The 21,167-nt window shown below is 44.9% G+C and overlaps 1 protein-coding gene across 1 annotated transcript; it reads left to right on the top strand.

Annotated features, from left to right (window-relative positions):
* The first annotated feature begins 15,735 nt into the window (after nucleotides 1–15,735).
* On the top strand, nucleotides 15,736–20,780 carry LOC123097914 (probable tRNA (guanine(26)-N(2))-dimethyltransferase 1). Its single transcript, XM_044519762.1, has 12 exons — nucleotides 15,736–16,115; nucleotides 17,016–17,312; nucleotides 17,451–17,538; nucleotides 17,618–17,739; nucleotides 18,196–18,335; nucleotides 18,428–18,500; nucleotides 18,777–18,865; nucleotides 18,972–19,077; nucleotides 19,175–19,387; nucleotides 19,858–20,052; nucleotides 20,164–20,241; nucleotides 20,333–20,780. The coding sequence occupies exons 1-12, from the start codon at nucleotides 16,011–16,013 to the stop codon at nucleotides 20,636–20,638; spliced, it is 1,812 nt and encodes a 603-aa protein (XP_044375697.1). The 5' UTR covers nucleotides 15,736–16,010; the 3' UTR covers nucleotides 20,639–20,780.
* The last annotated feature ends 387 nt before the right edge of the window (nucleotides 20,781–21,167 follow it).

Raw genomic sequence — 21,167 nt, 5'->3', positions numbered from 1 at the left:
CTTCATGCAATATATCCAAGACCTCGGCAACAAGATCTGTTTTGCTTCTGTTGCACATCCACGAAGCAATGGCCAGGCAGAAAGGGCAAATGCTGAAGTATTGCGGGGCCTCAGGACGAAGACTTTTGACAGGCTGCACAAGTGCAGAAGACGCTGGATTGATGAGTTGCCGACGGTTCTTTGGTCGATCAGGACAACGCCAAATCGAGCCACCGGCCAAACACCCTTCTCCCTCATGTACGGGGCAGAAGCTGTTCTCCCCACAGAACTCACATATGGGTCACCTCGAGTGCTCGCTTATGATGAGCTTGAGCAAGAGCAGTTGCGGAAAGATGACGCTACGCTCCTTGAGGAAGATCGTCTTTAGGCTGCTGTGCGAGCTACACGCTACCAGCAAGCCTTGCGCCGCTACCATAGCCGCAAGGTTCATGCCCGAAGCTTTGAGGAAGGCAACCTTATTCTTCGGCACGTTTAGTCGGCCAAGAATTCCAACAAGTTGACGCCAAAGTGGGAAGGCCCTTATCGGGTAATACGAGTCACCAGGCCCGGCGCAGTCCGCCTGGAGACCGAAGATGGTATCCCTATGAGCAACTCCTGGAACATCGAACATCTTCGCAAGTTTTACCCGTGAGGCGCGGTTGTCGGGCCCCCTAACAGACCACCTTTTGTACAAGCCTTGCCGACAAGGCATGTGACCCTTTGTACAAAGCCAGGCGCAGACCCTAAGCAACAAATGGATAAATGAAGCGCTGGCGCCCTAAGAATTAGCATGCATGCTAGGTTGAGTTTCTCTCTCTCTGATAGGTAGGGTGGAATTCGAGCTGAGTCGAGCCAGCTTAGCTCGACTCGCTAGAGATCGTTTCGTTAACGAGCTAGCTCGACTCGACTCGATACTATAACGAGCTCAAATCCAAGATTGGCTCGACTCATTTAGCTCGCAAGCTAGCTCGTTTAACTTGTTAAGCTCGTTATAGGTATGAACATAAAACCTTAGGAGTATGATAAAAATATATTAATTGGGAATGTAACATGTACATATTAAGCATGTACGATGTTCACAAACAATTGTAAGTAGCTTAACTTACAATTGTTTGTACCATCAACATGTCAGCAAGTCAATAACATGTACATGACCACAATAATCAGCAAGTCTATAACATGTACATGACCATAATTCCACATACAATGGTACATAACCACAATAATCAACAAGTTAGCAACATGCACATGACCCGAGATGTGGGTTTAGACGGCACTGCCGCTGTCACGAACTCATGATTCAGGAAGGGAATTGACATACTGGTCTCTCGCTATTGTGGCGTGCATCTCCTAGGTGGTTGGGCCTAGTGGTATGCGGATGGACCCTGTGTTGTGCCTATGCGACTGGCCTGGGATGCAAGGTGGTGATGGGTGGGTGAGTTTTATACCGAGCCTAACGAGTTACACGAGTACTCGTGAACTCAGCTCGTTTAACTTGGCCTATAAACAATCTTAAAATAAAGCTTGGCTTGACTCGTTATTCTTCGAGTTTGAGTCGATTCGAGCCGAGTCATGAGCTACTCATTTAGCTCGCGAGTTTCGAGCTTTTTTCCAGCCCTACTGATAGGGTTGATAGTGCTTAGCGGCAACTAACCCCTAGCATAGAGGTCGGGTGTGCGTCCTTTTGTCCCTTACAGTCCTTTTTGGTTCGCAGGCTGTACGGGCGCCCAGCGGAACTTTTTGGAGGAAAGGAGACGAACTGACACCCCGACCCCGGCAAGCCAAGGCTGCTGGGGACAGCAGATTCAGATAAGTCTTTTTCCCCAGCTGCGTACTTCCGTATGTAACTTGAACGTACGAAACTTCGCCTGATCCGATGCCACCGTGCTCCCTCTTTCCTATACCCAAAGTCCCTTTTGGTCTAGAACTTGGTTGTAGTTGCGATGGAAGGGAGACAAACGAAGGGCCTAATCCTGCTTTGCCCCTGCCTCCACCAAGGGCGTGAGCGTAGTCGTGGTATAAAGCGGGAGGACGGCAAGGCCTGTTCCCGGGCGACGTTGTTTATTTAATGAATAATAACAAGGACTCGCTCCTTGGTGTGAGCCTCGCTCACGCACAAAAGAACCCGGCAAACACCCTTTTTCTTCATTAATACATTGATTAACAAGTACAATTCATACGGAATGTAAACATGAGCAAGGGATTGCAAAGTTTAAATTTGACAAGTGCCCGCAGGCTTAAGATCTAAAAAAGATAAGATGCCCGTAATCCCTTTCTTGTCCCTCTCCTCAGGAAGCGGATCAAGATAGCGGGATGCAAAAGGAGTGCCTAGGCGAGGTACGAGCAGCAGAAGCCACCAAGAGAACATCCCGGCGGCCGTCCAGAAGATGGCTGGTGATGACGGTGCCGGGAGAGGAGCCGAAAGATGAGGCAGCGGGCCGGCAATACGAGACGAAGGCATCGATGCCATCATACTCCAACTTGACGGCCCGCCACCTGCCTTCTTCATCTTCTCCGGCCTTCCAGCGCCAGCCGCCAAAAGCGACGGCCCCGAGAAGTTCAAGGAGCTGGCTTGAGGAGCCACCGCCAAGAACTACCCCCCGGCAAATCGCTCTGCCGGGGAGAAGGCCAGGTGCAGATGATGGTGCTGCCGGCATCACCTAGGGACGGGGCGCCCGACGTCTAGTTGGACCCGTCCCCGTCGTCCTCCCCACCGGTCTCCTCCTCGTCGCTATCGCTCGAGGAGGAGCTTTCATCATCGGTCGACCTCTCCGTGCAGCACCCTAACCTGATTCCCGAGCGCCCGAAGACCTTGACGGAGAGCAGGTCAGCCTCCACTAGTTTGAAGTGGAGAACGTGCCCCTTCATCGGGCAGTGGGTGCATGCGAAGGTTTTCCAACCCTGACGAAGAAGCATTACATGAGGGGCGGGGAACCTTGTGTTCCCCCACATGTCGCCATTGCAACATCCCTTCATGTGAAGCCTCAACCTCGACGGCTGGTCGACCTCCAGCACCCTCGTGAATGCCTTGGGAAGGCAAAGACGGCTACGCGGCGGCTCGCACAGCTGCAGGCTAAACTCCAGCGCCATGTCTCCAACATGGCCGCTTGACGAAGCGGGAGGAGACGGCGGCGCCGCAGGTACCCCACCTCCACGTCCTCTTCTGCCTCGACCACCTCGCCGACCGCGACCCCGTCCAGCGCCTCCGCCTTGGTTGCTTGGCTCTTCCTTGACCGCTGCGGCCCTCTGGCGAGAAGAAGATCTAGTCGCCTCCGCAGAGGAACGGCCGCGACCGCGCCCTCTCGGCATGATGGTGGATGAGGAACGGAGAAGAAGAGAAGATGCAAGGAGATGCCCCACCTTCCTCCTACCGACTCCCCTTTTATAGCCAAGCAGTAAGGGCTGGGGGCTGGCTCTATACCTTCTCTGAAGGGCCCCTTTGAATCCGGCTCATTAAAGCCATTGGCAACGAGCGAGGTCGTCGACCGCCCTCCCCGCGCCAATCAAAGGCGCATGGGTATCGGCCATGGCACACCTTCCCATAGCCCGCGCATCTGCCACCTACCCCGCGCGATGCATGCGGTGTACGTGGCGAAAAAGGCGGGCATAGTGGGAAACGTGGAACGGCGATTACCATCCCGGGAATAAAGGCTATTCACGGGCCACTGCAAGCACAACAAACGAGAAGATTATAGCAGTTATTCCCCTCCACGCGTGCCTGCGCACTGTTTGGGCCTGGCCCAACAACGCTTCGCACTCGTGTCTGGCCCAGGCCCGGGGGCTCCTATCGGTGTACTAAAGTTTGGGCCCTTTAGCACCCCATACTTGTGCACGGGCAGTCATAGCCACACCCGCGGCAAGGCATGAAGAGGATGATTAAGGATAAAAACCAGATACAAGACAAAGAGACGCGGCCGAGCCAGAGACCAGAGGACGAGCCGCGCCCCCGGCAAGATCCTTGCCGGGACGAGCGGGACCCCCGGCAAGATCCTTGCTAGGACGGCTTGCGAGACCCCAGCAAGATCCCTGCCGGGATGACTTACAACACACCAACAAGAGCACCACCCTTGGGGTTAAGAGTTCTGACACCATCGACAACGTTAAGGCCAGGATCCAAGGGCACGTGCATAGTGGCGTGCAGATCTTTGTGAAGGCCAGAAGACGAGGCCCCGGCAAGATCCCCGTCGAGGACGCCCACGAGGCCCCGGCAAGATCCTTGTCGGGGACATCGGCAAGACCGTGGCCAGACTCTGCCCAGTCACCACTCCAGCGCGGGGGCTGACCTGTCAGCCTGGCAAGCGCCTGCGTTGTGGCATGTAGATCTTCGTGAAGACCCTGCCGCCTCTCTGATAACCCACAAGTATAGGGGATGGCAACAATTTTCGAGGGTAGAGTATTCAACCCAAATTTATTGATTCGACACAAGGGGAGCCAAAGAATTTTCTCAAGTATTAGCAGTTGATTTGTCAATTCAACCACACCTGAAAAACTTAATATTTGCAACAAAGTATTTAGTAGCAAAGTAGTATGGAAGTAATGGTAACGGTGGCAAAAGTAACACTAGTAGTATTTGTAGTAATCGTAACAGTGGCAACGGAAAAGTAACTAAGCAAAGATCAATATGTGAAAAGCTCGTAGGCAATGGATCAATGATGGATAATTATGTCGGATGCGATTCCTCATGCAACAGTTATAACATAGGGTGACACAGAACTAGCTCCAGTTCATCAATGTAATGTAGGCATGTATTCCGAATATCGTCATACGTGCCTATGGAAAAGAACTTGCATGACATCTTTTGTCTTACCCTCCCGTGGCAGCAGGGTCCTATTGGAAACTAAGTGATATTAAGGCCTCCTTTTAATAGAGTACCGGACCAAAGCATTAACACTTAGTGAATACATGAATTCCTCAAACTACGGTCATCACCGGGAGTCGTCCCGATTATTGTCACTTCGGGGTTGCCGGATCATGACACATAGTAGGTGACTATTGACTTGCAAGATAGGATCAAGAACTCACATATATTCATGAAAACATAATAGGTTCAGATCTGAAATCATGGCACTCGGGCCCTAGTAACAAGCATTAAGCATAGCAAAGTCATAGCAACATCAATCTTAGAACATAATGGATACTAGGGATCAAACCCTAACAAAACTAACTCGATTACATGGTAAATCTCATCCAACCCATCACCGTCCAACAAGCCTACGATGGGATTACGGTGGTGAGCATCATGAAATTGGTGATGGAGGATGGTTGATGATGACAATGGCGACGGATTCCCCTCTCCGAAGCCCCAAACGGACTCCAGATCAGCCCTCCCGAGGAAGATTAGGGATTGGCGGCGGCTCTGTATCGTAAAACGTGATGAATCCTTCTCTCTGATTGTTTTCTCCCCGAAAGTGAATATATGGAGTTGGGGTTGAGGTCGGTGGAGTACCAGGGGTCCACGAGGCAGGTGGGTGCGCCCTGCACCCTCGTGGACAGGGTGTGGTCCCCCTGATGCTGATTCTTTCGCCAATATTTTTCATTAATTCCAAAACGTGTCTCCGTGGATTTTCAGGTCATTCCGAGAACTTTTATTTCTGCACAAAAATAACACCATGGCAGTTCTGCTGAAAACAGCGTCAGTCCGGGTTAGTTCCATTCAAATCATGCAAGTTAAAGTCCAAAACAAGGGCAAAAGTGTTTGGAAAAGTAGATACGTTGGAGACGTATCAACTCCCCCAATCTTAAACCTTTGCTTGTCCTCAAGCAATTCAGTTGACAAACTGAAAGTGATAAAGAAAAACCTTTACAAACTCTGTTTGATCTTGTTGTTGCAAATATGTAAAGCCAGCATTCAAGTTTTCAGCAAAGATTATGAACTAACCATATTCACAATAACATTTAGGTCTCATGTTTACTCATATCAATGGCATAATCAACTAGTGAGCAATAATAATAAATCTCGGATGACAACACTTTCTCAAAACAATCATAACATGATATAACAAGATGGTATCTCGCTAGCCCTTTCTGAGACCGCAAAACATAAATGCAGAGCACCCCTGAAGATCAAGGACTGACTAGACATTGTAATTCATGGTAAAAGAGATCCAGTCACAGTCATACTCAATGTAAATTAATAGCAATGCATGCGAATGACAGTGGTGCTCTCCAACTGGTGCTTTTTAATAAGACGATGATGACTCAACATAAAAGTAAATAGACAGGCCCTTCGCAGAGGGAAGCAGGGATTTGCAGAGGTGCCAGAGCTCGAGTTTTGAAACAGAGATAAATAATATTTTGAGTGGCATACTTTCATTGTCAACATAGCAACCAAGAGATCTCGATATCTTCCATGCTACACACATTATAGGCGGTTCCCAAACAGAATGGTAAAGTTTATACTCCCCCACCACCAACAAACATCAATCCATGGCTTGTCCAAAACAACGGGTGTCGTCCAACTAACAACAATCCTGGGGAGTTTTGTTTGCAACTATTTTGATTTGATTTGAGCATGGGACTGGGCATCCTGGTTACCGGCCATTTTCTCGTGAATGATGAGTGGAGTCCACTCATCGTGAGAATAACCCACCTAGCATGGAAGATATAGACAGCCCTAGTTGATACATGAGCTATTCGAGCATACAAAACAAAATTTCATTTGAAGGTTTAGTGTTTGGCACATACAAATTTACTTGGAATGGTAGGTAAATACCGCATATAGGAAGGTATGGTGGACTCATATGGAATAACTTTGGGGTTTATGGAAGTGGATGCACAAGCAGTATTCCCGCTTAGTACAAGTGAAGGCTAGAAAGAGACTGGGAAACGACCAACTAGAGAGCGACAACAGTCATGAACATGCAATAAGATTAATCAACAATGAGTGCAAGCATGAGTAGGATATAAATCACCATGAACATAAATATCATGGAGGTTATGTTGATTTTTTTTCAACTACATGCGTGAACATGTGCCAAGTCAAGCCACTCGAATCGTTCAAAGGAGGATACCACCCTATCATACCACATCACAACCATTTTAATAGCATGTTGGCACGCAAGGTAAACCATTATAAACTCCTAGCTAATTAAGCATGGCATGAGCAACTATAATCTCTAATTGTCATTGCAAACATGTTTCATTCATAATAGGCTGAATCAGGAGCGCTGAACTAATCATATTTACAAAAACAAGATAGGTCGAGTTCATACCAGCTTCTCTCATCTCAATCAGTCCAACATGTATCGTCATTATTGCCTTTCACTCGCACGACCGAACGGTGTGGATAATAATAATAATGCACGTGCATTGGACTAAGCTGGAATCTGCAAGCATTTAATACAAGGGAGAAGACAAGGTAATATGGGCTCTTGGTTAAATCAACAATAATGCATATGAGAGCCACTCAACATTTTCATCATGGTCTTCTCCTCTCGACCCCCCCCCCCAAAAAAAAGAAAAGAAATAAAACTATTTATACGGGAAAGCTCCCAACAAGCAAAAGAAGAACGAGAAATCTTTTGGGGTTTTCTTTTAATTACTACTACTACAGGCATGGAAAGTAAACTGCTAAAAGTTATAACTAATCTTTTTGGTTTTTCTAAGGGTTTTCAAACACACAAGAAGAAGGCTTAGAAAAGAAAATAAACTAGCATGGATAATACAATGAAAAAGTATGAGCACCGACAACTAGAATGAGTGTGTGAACATGAATGTAATGTCGGTGAGAAATACGTACTCCCCAAGCTTAGGCTTTTGGCCTAAGTTGGTCTATGGCCACTGCTGGCCTGGCGGATATCCAAAGTCGTAGCTGAGATTGTACTGAGATGCAGCAACTACTGCCTGAAGAGCTGCAGCTTGGAGGCGAGCTACCTCCGTCCTCCTCTCATACTCGTTCGCCTCCTCCCTGGTTATAACATATCTCCTTTTTGCCTGAAAGTTAAAGAAAGTAGGAGCAGGGAGGGCAACATGGATACTGCGCTATCTGTCAAAGATTAGTCGGTACTGGAGGAACTGTTCATTCCTCTCAAGAAACTGATGGCGAACCATAGCACTATAATCTAGATAAGCAGGAGGCAACTCCATATCATTTCCATGTATGGGTACACCAAGATAATTAGCTACACGAGTTGCATAAATTCCACCAAACAAATCTCCACTTGTACCGTTAAGATGCAACCTTCGTGCAACAATGGCCCCCAAGTTATATTGTTTATCACCTAATACCGCACTCTTGAGGACACTAAGATCTGGAACGCACATGTGACAAGCCTCATCTTTACCGTTAATGCATCTACCTATAAAGACAGCAAAATAATGTATGGAAGGGAAATGAATGCTCCCTATGGTAGCTTGTGTGATTTCTCTAGATTCCCCCACAGTGATACTAGCAAGAAAGTCTTTATATTCAGATTTGCGAGGTTCACTAACATTGCCCCACTGCGGGAGTTTACAAGCAGTATTAAAATCTTCTAGGTCCATGGTATATGATTTATCATAAAGATCAAATAAAACAGTGTGAGAATTGCGCGAGGATGTAAATTTAAACCTCCTCACAAAGGAATCAGTTAGGTAGTGGTATTGTAGGCACTTATCTCACACGAAGTCCTCAAGATCAACACTACGCACATATGCGTCAAATTCATCCTTGATGCCTGCCTGGACTATAAACTCCTCTGACGGCCATTCACAAGGCCGCACTTGAGCTTCCCTTGGTGGTTCATCGTCCGGCTCACGTATCGCGAGCCTTGGTCCTTGTTTCCTTGAGGAACCAACTTGGTACATTTTCCTATGCATTTTTCTTTCTCTGAAAAGTTTCTGAAATTTTAGTGACTCAAAATAAAAGTGAACCAAACTCAACAAGATTGATAGCAACTACTCCCACAAGTGCCTAGAGGCTATATCATGCATTAAAACTACTTTTAACCATATAAATTTGTCATGCAAGCTCAAGAACAGGGTCACCTTAGCAGCAAAAATTTGCAATAAATAAAGCACTAGAACAAAAACTAATTGGACCATTGGAGGAGTCACATACCGAAGAACAACCACCCAAAACAATTTTGTGAATGGAGCTTTGAGCAAAGAGATCGAAAATGGCAGCAAGATGAGCTAGAACACGGGTTTGAGCTATGGGAGGATTTTTTCTGGAGGAAGACGAAGTGAGTGGGTGCTGGAATAAGTGGAAGGGGTCCACGTGAGGCCCACAAGGCAGAGGGGCGCGCCCCAGGGGGTGGGCGCGCCCTGCACCCTCGTGGCCAAATGGTGGGCCACCCTGGTGTGTTCTCGGTGCCAGAAATTCTTAAATATTCTACAAAAAATCATAATTCATTTTCAGGACGTTTGGAGAATTTTTATTTTCGGGGTATTTTTATTGCAAGGATAATTCAGAAAACTGATAGAAAATACTATTTTTGCTTTATTTAATCTAAATAACAGAAAGTAAAAGGAGGGTACAGAGAGTTGTGCTTTCTAACTTCATCCATCTCGTGCTCATTAAAATGAATCCACTAACAAGGTTGATTAAGTCTTGTTAACAAACTCTTTCCGGATAACATGAAACCGGAGAATTTTCGAATAACACTAGGTTACCTCAACGGGGATATGCATGTCCCCAACAATAAGAATATCATATTTCTTCATGATAGTAGGAAGAGGGAATTCAAAACCTCCAATAGTAATCTTGAAGTTTTTCTAATAGAATTGATACTGTGGACTTGAGGTTGTTTTCTCGGAAAGTGTACCGTATGCTCATCACCATTAACATGAAAAGTGACATTGCCTTTGTTGCAATCAATAACAGACCCTGCAGTATTCAAAAAGGGTCTACCAAGGATAATCGACATACTATCGTCCTCGGGAATATCAAGAATAACAAAGTCTGTTAGAATAGTAACGTTTGCAACCACAACAGGCACATCCTCACAAATACCGACAGGTATAGCAGTTGATTTATCGGCCATTTGCAAAGATATTTTAGTAGGTGTCAACTTATTCAAATCAAGTCTACGATATAAAGAGAGAGGCATAACACTAACACCGGCTCCAAGATCACATAAAGCAGTTTTAACATAGTTTCTTTTAATGGAGCATGGTGTAGTTGGTACTCCTGGATCTCCTAGTTTCTTTGGTATCCCACCTTTAAAAGTATAATTGGCAAGAATGGTGGAAATTTCAGCTTCCGGTATCTTTTTTTATTTGTAACAATATCTTTCATATACTTAGCATAAGGATTCATTTTAAGCATATCAGTCAAATGCATACGCAAAAAGATAGGTCTAATCATTTCAGCAAAGCGCTCAAAATCCTCATCATCCTTTTTCTTGGATGGTTTAGGAGGAAAAGGCATGGGTTTCTGAACCCATGGTTCTCTTTCTTTACCGTGATTCCTAGCAACGAAGTCTCTCTTATCATAATGTTGATTCTTTGATTGTGGGTTATCAAGATCAACAACAGGTTCAATCTCTACATCATTGTTATTGCTAGGTTGAGCATCAACATGAACATCATCATTAACATTATCACTAGGTTCATGTTCATTACCAGATTGTGTTTCAGCATCAGAAATAGAAATATCATTGGGATTCTTAGGTGTGTCAACAATAGGTTCACTAGAAGCATGCAAAGTCCTATCATTTTTCTTTTTCTTCTTCTCAGAAGGACTAGGTGCATTAACATTAGTTCTCTGAGAAACTTGCTCAACTCTCTTAGGGTGGCCCTCAGGATACAAAGGTTCCTGATTCATTCTACCCCCTCTAGTCACAACTCTAACAACATTATCATTTTTCTTATTATTTAATTCATTGAGCAAATCATCTTGTGCTTTAAGCACTTGTTCTACCTGAGTGGCAACCATAGAAGCATGTTTACTAATAAGTTTAAGGTCACCTTTAACTCTAGACATATAATCACTCAAGTTTTCAACCATATAAGCATTACGTTTCAATTGTCTACCAACATAAGCATTGAAGTTTTCTTGTTTAACAATAAAATTATCAAACTCATCCAAGCATTGGCTAGCAGACTTATTACGATGAATATCACCTTCATCAAACCTATAGAGAGAATTTACCTTTACTACCTGTGTCGGGTTATTAAGACCATGTATTTCTTCAATAGGTGGTAAATTCTTAACATCTTCAGCTTTAATACCCCTTTCTTTCATAGATTTCTTTGCCTCTTGCATATCTTCAGGACTGAGAAATAGAATACCCCTTTTCTTCTGAGTTGGCTTAGGAGTTGGTTCAGGAAGTGTCCAATCATTATCATTACTCAATATATTATTCAATAGCAATTCAGCTTGCTCAACAATTCTTTTCCTGAAAACACAACCAGCACAACTATCCAGGTGGTCTCTGGAAGCATCGGTTAGTCCATTATAAAAGATATCAAGTATTTCATTTTTCTTGAGAGGATGATCAGGAAAAGCATTAAGTAATCGAAGAAGCCTCCCCCAAGCTTGCGGGAGACTCTCTTCTTCAATTTGCACAAAATTATATAGTTCCCTTAAGGCAGCTTGTTTCTTATGAGCAGGGAAATACTTAGCAGAGAAGTAATAAATCATATCCTGGGGACTACGCACACAACCAGGAGCAAGAGAATTAAACCATGTTTTAGCATCACCCTTTAATGAGAACGAAAATAACTTAAGGATATAGTAGTAATGAATTTTTTCCTCATGAGTGAATAGGGTGGCTATATCATTCAATTTAGTAAGAGGTGCCACAACAGTTTCAGATTCATAGCCATAAAAAGGATCAGATTCAACCAAAGTAATTAACTCAGGATCGACAGAGAAATCATAATCCTTATCAGAAATACAGATAGGTGAAGTAGCAAAAGCAGGGTCATATTTCATTCTAGCATTCAAAGACTTTTCTTTCAGCTTAGCTAATAGTTTCTTAAGATCATATCTATCTTTGCAAGCAAAAAGGTCTCTAGCAATTTCTTCATCCATAACATAACCCTCAGGCACATCAGGCAATTCATATCTAGGGGAGAATATTCATCATCACTTTCATCAATATTATCTGTTTCAATAATTTCATTCTCTCTAACCCTAGCAAGTTGTTCACCAAGAAATTCACCTAATGGCACAGTATTATCAAGCATAGAAGTAGTTTCATCATAAGCATCATGCACAGCAGAAGTGGCATCATCAATAACATGCGACATATCAGAATCAATAACAAGTGTAGGTGTCGCAAATTTACTCATAATAGAAGGTGAATCAAGTGCAGAGCTAGATGGCAGTTCCTTACCTCCCCTCGTAGTTGAGGGAAAAATCTTGGTTCATTCATCTTTCAAGTTCCTCATAGTGATCAACAGATATAAATCCCAAGTGACTCAAAGAATAGAGCTATGCTCCCCGGCAACATCGCCAAAAAATAGTCTTGATAACCCACAAGTATAGGGGATCACAACATTTTTCGAGGGTAGAGTATTCAACCCAAATTTATTGATTCGACACAAGGGGAGCCAAAGAATATTCTCAAGTATTAGCATTTGAGTTGTCAGTTCAACCACACCGGAAAGACTTAATATCTCCATCAAGTATTTAGTAGCAAAGTAGTATGGAAGTAACAGTAACAGTGGCAAAAGTAACAGTAGCAGTTTTGTAGTAGTCGTAACAGTGGCAACGAAAAAGTAACTAAGCAAAGATCAATATGTGAAAAGCTCGTAAACAATGGATCAATGATGGATAATTATGTCGGATGCGATTCCTCATGCAACAGTTATAACATAGGGTGACACAGAACTAGCTCCAGTTCATCAATGTAATGTAGGCATGTATTCCGAATATAGTCATACGTGCTTATGGAAAAGAACTTGCATGACAACTTTTGTCCTACCCTCCCGTGGCAGCGGGGTCCTATTAGAAACTAAGGGATATTAAGGCCTCCTTTTAATAGAGTACCGGACCAAAGCATTAACACTTAGTGAATACATGAACTCCTCAAACTACGGTCATCACCGAGAGTGGTCCCGATTATTGTCACTTCGAGGTTGCCGGATCATAACACCTAGTAGGTGACTATTGACTTGCAAGATAGGATCAAGAACTCACATATATTCATGAAAACATAATAGGTTCAGATCTGAAATCATGGCACTCGGGCCCTAGTGACAAGCATTAAGCATAGCAAAGTCATAGCAACATCAATCTTAGAACATAATGGATACTAGGGATCAAACCCTAACAAAACTAACTCGATTACATGGTAAATCTCATCCAACCCATCACCGTCCAGCAAGCCTATGATGGAATTACTCACGCACGGCGGCGAGCATCATGAAATTGGTGATGGAGGATGGTTGGTGATGATGATGGCGACGGATTCCCCTCTCCGGAGCCCCGAACGGACTCCAGATCAGCCCTCCCGAGGAAGAATAGGGCTTGGCGGCGGCTCCGTATCGTAAAATGTGATGAATCCTTCTCTCTAATTTTTTTCTCCCTGAAAGTGAATATATGGAGTTGGGGTTGAGGTCGGTGGAGTCCCAGGGGGGCACGAGGCAGGGGGCGCGCCCCAGGGGGTCGCCCTGCACCCTCGTGGACAGGGTGTGGGCCCCCTGATGCTGATTCTTTCGCCAATATTTTTCACTAATTCCAAAACGCGTCTCCGTGGATTTTCAGGTCATTCCGAGAACTTTTATTTCTGCACAAAAATAACACCATGGCAGTTCTGCTGAAAACAACGTCAGTCCAGGTTAGTTCCATTCAAATCATGCAAGTTAGAGTCCAAAACAAGGGCAAAAGTGTTTGGAAAAGTAGATACGTTGGAGACGTATCACTCTCCAGCACAGCAGCTGGCCAGCCAACCTGGCACTGCATGCCTCATCGGCATGGACGCGTGTCGAGACGGGGCGGGGTGGCAAAGGACGGAACGGGCTCTCTTCCCGCCACCGATAAAGCTAGAGGGCATGTAAGCAGCGCATTTAATGCGTTTGTCCTGAGATGACCGAGATAAGCATGTGTATTGTAGCGGTTTTACACCTCCTGCATACACTGTAGATACTTTACACCTCCTGTGTGCCGCTGTGGCGACCCCTTGGACATATAAAAGGAGGCTCAAGGCGTACTGGAGGGGGATTCGGCTTTTTGGACCTCTCGGCCCATCTTGCATACAAAGGACATCCAATACACACTCAAAGCAGGACTAGGGTATTACGCTTCTCGGCGGCCCGAACCTAGGTAAAAAATCCATCGTGTTGATCGCCTAGATCTGCTCTTTGTACACTCCACACCCCCGCCAACTGTAAAAGGGATCCCCGTGATCCCATAGGTGTCGTTCCCCGACACCCTCCACCACTCCAGTAGAGGGATGACCACTTCATTACAAGACACCCGAAGAACACCAAGTGCTCCCTCTCACTCTCGTCCACACTAAATCTTAGATCTAAGAGAGATTCTTGAGAGTTAATGAGAGACATTTCACCAAGTGATAGATCCAATCCCTCGTCGGAGTCCGCGGCCTAGACGTCGTTGATGGAGGTTAGGTCCACAATGGACGTAGATGGCCGACCTTGTGGTCGTAGAGGCCCGACCTGAACCGTTGGGCAGCGCGAACACGCGCGTCTGCCAACGTTCCCGTCCACTATCGCCAGCGCCACCTCCGCGTCCGACTATGTTGTGGCCGCGTTGTTACCGGGGCGAGCGCTGCGCACGGCCTCGTAGAGCGCCCGTTACTCGGCGACAAAGTTTGGGCTCTCTGCGGTAATGACCGCCACGGCCTCCTCGCTCGCGAACTCACAGTAGATTTGGCCCTCCGCCAATCGTCGATGCGTGAGGAGGTTGAGGTTGTACCGCTGCTCCTCCTGCGCCTGCCGAAAAGCCCCACTGGCTGCGGTGTCAGCTGCTCCTCCGCCATGACAACGTTGAAATCCGCCTGCGCCTACTTCATGGCGAAGACGACATGGACATGTGCAGGCGAGGGTGTCGAACACCTCCTCCATTGGGGGGGGGGGTAGTCATCTCTCACCTTCGGCGAGCTCGTTGGCAAGGCAGCCTCTATCCAGTGTGCATGACGGGCCTGCCAGCTGGACGCAAGGCTGGACAAGTCGAGCTTCTGCTCCATCGAAAGGCTCTCCACGTCGCTCTAGAGCTCGCGGTCATGGCAGAGGTGGTGTACGGATGAGGAAATGAAACAGCCGTGGTGCTATTTAGATCGTGCCTGGCATGACCACATATAAATAGAGACGCTGGCCAGGCCAAGCGCCGGTTGTGTCAATGCGGGCGTCAGAGTTAGTTTGTCGGCTGCCTTGCCTGTTTAATGCCGACAGACAGACGACGGGCAACCGATTTCAATGTGGTAGATAGTTGTCCCATCTTGTATAGTCTAGAAACGTCTCTCCGACGTTTAACATGCGAGGAGATCGGGGCTCAGCCGGCGCGCCACTTCAATGCCGTCTGTAGTGACCGATTGCGCCCGCTTTAGACTAGCATGAATGCAACACAGAGAGTAGAGATGCGTTCGCGCGGGAGAGAGTGGGGCATGAGAGATGATTTTGAGTGGGACCAGAGCGTCGGACACACACGTGGCGACGGTGCCGAAAGCTCTCGCTTGTTTGCTTTCAGTTTGCGGGATTTTGGATAACCGAATGCATTCGCAAACAGATGCGACACCATATTGAATGGCAAAGTGGACGTTTGCAGGCAATTTGAGAGTCGCGTTGGAGACGCCCTTATTTCCCTTCCCTATAAAATAAAATAAAAAAAGTTCCCAAATCTTATTTTGATGATATTTCCGAAAGAACCCTCACAGCCTACGTTAAGCCCTGGCTGCTAGTTTGGGTTCCGCGAGTTTGTCTCCCCCCCGCCGCCGCCGCCGCCATATACCTCATCTCCGTCCCAGTTTCTCCTCCCCGCCCTACTGCTCACACATCTCGTCGTCTCTCCCGAATCCGCGTGCCACTAGCCCCCAAACCGCGCGTCGCTGAGCGCTAGCTTCCGCCCTCTCTCGCCGAACCTCGTCCTTCTCGCCGCGGGCTACTAATTTCTGTTGGATTCCGTGGTTGGGTTTGGATTTGGAGACATGGGGGAAGTGGAGGACATTCTCAAGGACTACGAGGTCAAGAAGGAAGGCGAGGCCGAGATCCTCATGCTCGCGAGTAACGCCGTGTTCTTCAATCCCGTCCAGGTATCTTCGCGTTCATATTTGTCTGTTGTTTTTATTATACGCTCTGGATTAGGGATTAAATCTGCACTCCTTAAGTTAACCTTTAGGGCGTAGGCGTCTAGTGATTGCGGGGCTTTGCTTTATTGCTTTAGTATGTATTGTTACATCCACAGCTGGCTTCTATTTGATTGGGGCGTAGCAGTTTTAGAGCTTTGAGTTACTTTAGGACTCCAGATTGGGTGCTGGGGAACGATTAATATGTGATTGTGTTTGGATCTGTATGTGTCAACTTGAACTCGCTGTATTATAATGGTGGTTTCTGCCTAGCTAAACTACTTTTTCTTAATTCTGTTGATAGTTTATGTTTGCCCTCCACCTTATACTGTTTTAAATTCTAAGTTTACAAATGTTCAGAGATATATCAAAGCCCCTAACAGCTAAGCGTCTTTGCCTACGTGGTATTCTGGAACTGGACAAATCAACTGGATTGATATCTGTATGGCTTCAAATCCTATGACTTGGTTTCTTTATAGTACTCCCCTTTACGGCAAAGTTTTTCTAAAATTAAAGGGTTTCAAGTTGCATTGTGACTTTGTGAGTCCCTGAACTTTTGCCGTAGAGAAACATGATGATGAATGCAGAGTTTCTTTTTTGAAATAATTAGTATCTGTTAATAATTATATTATCAGGTCAAATATCAGCCAACAGCTCGGGGTATGGTGTCTGAAACAGCATACTAATTGGACAATTTGTTGCTGGTAGGCGGCTAGATGGGCAGTATAGATGCTTGGTTAACACTAGCTATTTTTTTTAATAAAAGGGCCATAGGGAAACTGCATACCATTGTAAACTTAGGGTTACTCCTGCAGCTAACCATCATGCATATATTTCTGTAAAGCTCAAGTTTACTGCTTTGATTAGGTGCACAACAGAGATATGTCCATTGCTGTGTTAAGGACATTTGTTGCCAAGCGCAAGGAAGAATATGAGGAACTGATGAATAAAAGGAATAATAAGTCTAATAAAAAAGGCAATCAGGTTGAAACACCTGTTGTAAATGGAGACACTGCTTTAACTAGCCAGCATGATGAAATCGGTGTTGTTCATGAAAAGGAGACAAATCAGCCTACAAATGAAATAGAAGATCTGTCAAAAGAAGAAACGAAGACACCTTCCAGGAAAGTAACCAGAGAGCTTAAGCCACCAATTGTTCTTGAGGTGAGACTTCTAGTACAAATGAGACATGTCGTATCTCTTTCTGCAAGAAGTTTGGACCATAGCGACATCCAGTCAATTATTTATTCACATATTAACACTACCTGAGGTCGGATTTGCACTGGCAACAAAAAAATGCAGGCTTTAGCTGCTTCTGGGTTGAGGTCTCTCCGTTATGCTCGTGAAGTTGATGGATTAGGAAAGGTAGTTGCTCTGGACAATGATAAAGGTAATACACACGTTTCTAAACTTCTTTCCTAGTTATGAATGCCGCCGTGCTTGCATTCAATGTGGTTTTCTTTCTTCAGCTTCTATTGAAGCTTGCAAGAGGAACATCAAGTTCAATGGGGCTTCTGCTATTAGCAAGGTTGAAGCTCACTTGGCTGATGCTCGAGTTTACATGCTCACACATCCAAAAGAATTTGATGTGGTAAGGCTTCTAAACATTTTCAAGATGCCACTGTGCTACTTTGCAGGAGGTTTGGTTGGTGTTTTGTGTTCATCTGACTGTTTGTTGGGGGATGAGGGCGTTTACTTATATTATGTTCTGTCTACTCACTTCCTGACAACTCTGGTAGAATCTTGGGCAACATAATTGTGGATTTGCTCCCTTACATGTTTATAGATTTTATGTACGCTACTCAGGTAGACCAAGGTTCTACTGTTTGAAGTATTTGGAATCTGTATGTTGTAAGGCTTTATGTGAACCTTGTTATTGGTCTGAAGGCCCAAAGTACTAATGTAAATAGGACATTGGGTCATTGCATTAAGTATACATGATCATTACAGTAATTTTACAAATAAATGTTATTTAAGATGTTTTTCGCGTTGCTTGTTTTTCTTCCCCTACTTTCTTGCTGGTTTATGTTTCTCCAATGTCTTTTAGGTTGATCTTGACCCCTATGGGTCACCATCTGTATTCCTCGACTCAGCTGTACAGGCTGTTGCTGATGGTGGGCTATTGATGTGCACAGCCACTGATCTGGCAGTACTTTGTGGAACTAATGGAGAAGTTTGCTACTCCAAGTATGGGCAGTACTCACCAAAAAGTTCCAACTGAAGAGTTTGTATGTTGTTCAGTTGTTCTGTAAGTTGTAACAATCAATTCTGTTGTGTAGGTATGGTTCCTACCCAGTCAAAGGCAAGTATTGCCATGAAATGGCTTTGAGAATCCTCCTTGCCTGTATCGAGGTACACAACTCCAAAGCAAATTTTGAATGATTTCACTCTGAACTTTTGTTATGCTGAACCATGATCAGTTGATGAGCTATCATAAAATGCTATCATGAAACATATATTACTTGTACAGTCAAACAATTCACAAATTTCAATATCTATGAAGGTACTATATTTTTAGTTTCAGTTACAAGCTTTTGCTGAATGATCTGTAAATTTAACTCTAGTTCCCATGTTTTGTCCTTCGGGTATCTTAATTCTTCCCATGCTTACCATTTCTCTTTACACCAGAGCCATGCAAATCGGTACAAGAGATATATTGTGCCTGTTCTCTCTGTGTATATGGATTTCTATGTCCGTGTTTTTGTTCGAGTATTCACGTGAGATTCTTTGTACCTTCTTTCTGTGCAAATACTCTATTATGTTCTTTATTTAGTTCTACTTGGCAGTGCTTCTAATCATCATAACATATGGATTTCACTGCAGTTCTGCAAGTGAAATAAAGAATACCCCACTTAAACTTTCTTATGTATATCAATGTGCCGGCTGTGATTCTTTCCATCTTCAGTCCCTTGGGAGGACTGTTACTAAGGTATGTATTGCGTATCATTCACCCATCCTATAACTTCCCTCAAATTCCACGCCAGAGTCTGAAGCTTTCTTCCTTGTTCTTTCTGTTTGGACTGAAGAATAATAGCTTGAAGCATGCGCCTGGTATTGGACCTGTTGTTCCTCAAGAATGCAGCGACTGTGGAAAGAAATTTAATGTGGGTGGGCCAATATGGTCTGCTCCTATTCATGATCAAGATTGGGTACTTTCTACGCTGACAGATGTTAGGCAAATGAAGGATAGATATCCCGCATACAACAAAATTACTTCAGTTCTAACTACTGTATCAGAGGTATTGCCATGGCTAGTATCTCTCTTTTGCCAAGTTTTATTGTTGATGCATATGTGATTATGCAAAACTGGTCCGTCAATCCAGGGTGTTATTGTATCGCCAGATTGATGGGAACTCTTGAGAAGTTTTAAGCAAGACTGCTCAAATGAACTATTAATCATAACCCATGGTAAGATAAAAAAAATGACACATCTAGAACCAAGGAAGAATTTTGCTGTCCAGTAAATTGGTTACTCCAGCTAGAAGTAGTAGACCATTTCTTGGTCTGTTTTTTCCCATTTTGCTTGATAAAAGCCGAAGCTTGTAAATGGTCCTTGGTTGTAGCGAAGGATTGGAATGATTTTGCAGTAATTAGACCATCTAGCTTAGCATTTATTTGTTGTGTGCATATTTGTGGATAGACTATATGGGACTGATAAATTATTATGTGTTCTCTTTAAACTGCATTCATGTTTTCTCTTGTTATGCAGGAATTGCATGAGATTCCATTATTTTTTAGTCTCCACAACATATCTGGGACTGTGAAGTGCACATCACCATCTGCAGTTATGTTCCGGTCAGCGGTTATAAATGCAGGATATCAGATCTCAAGCAGTCACTGTAATCCGCTTGGGTTGAAGTCTGATGCCCCCTGGGATGTTATTTGGGACATCATGCGCTGCTGGGTAAATATTGATTGTTTGTGACTTTTGATCACAACTTCCATTCAGTATGTAGCCTCAAGTACCCCATGAACTTCTATTTACCTTATAGCTTTCTGGAATATTTGAACGCAGGTGAAAAACCATCCAATCAAGGAACAGCCGCGTGACTCTCCGGGCACTGCAATCCTTTCTAAATCTCCACAGCTAGAAGTATGCTATTTGTTCAGATTACAGTGTCCCTTATATGCTTGTATGTGAACAAAATTGTATATTTACTCCTCATTTTGTGTTTTCATGATAGGCAAATTTCTCTAGAGCAGTTGCTGCCCTCAGCAAGGCTCAGGTTAAGAAGGTGAATCGGTTCCTTCCAAACCCAGAAAGTCACTGGGGTCCGAAGGTCAGGGCAGGTCGGAGAATTACTAGCAAGCATATCTCTCTGTTGGGCGCAGAGGCTCTCAATGGAGCTATCAGCCACCAAGATGGAAATGGAGCGGTGACAGATAAGCCAGCTTCAGATACTGGAGCGACTGTCACGAATGAAGAAGAGAATGAGCCTTCAACCAAACGCCAGAAAACTGGCGATGGTGAACAGGCCAGCGAACCTTGATCGACATGGTCATCTAAACTTTTGTTCGTTAATCTTGATATCACTAGTTGTTTCTTTCTTGTGAACCAACAGACTATTGATATTACCTACGGTGACATGTTTTGGGCAGTGAATTTTGATCAGGCGATATATTTTTTCTACATGTATGATGTGCCAGTTGATGCTGATTTAGCTGTGACAGGTGCATTAAGTACTAAATCAATGCACGTGTATCTCGCAACTCTTTGACGAGCGACCAGCCCTAGCCGCTGCCGCCGCCAGGAGAGCCAACCCTGTGGCTCCCCTCCGCCGGTGACCTCTTGGTCGTCGGTGGTGAGGGGTATTGCCAGATCCCACGCGTGTGGATTGTTTTAACTTTAGGTTCCTAGGCCCCTAGTAGCTTAGGTTTTTGGAACATTCGACCTCTTGGTTTTGGCGGCGGCGATGATGATGCTGAATAAAGAAGCTTTAGATTCTTCTCCTTCGAGGCGAACGTCTATTTATTCGGTGATGGAGTGGGAAACTGGTCTGTTCAAGCGGGTATCTTGTG

Source organism: Triticum aestivum, chromosome 4D (assembly GCF_018294505.1).
Source record: "Triticum aestivum cultivar Chinese Spring chromosome 4D, IWGSC CS RefSeq v2.1, whole genome shotgun sequence".
Classification (NCBI taxonomy): Eukaryota; Viridiplantae; Streptophyta; class Magnoliopsida; order Poales; family Poaceae; genus Triticum; species Triticum aestivum.
The sequence above is the reverse complement of the archived record's forward strand: the minus strand, read 5'-3'. Positions and strand labels throughout refer to the sequence as shown.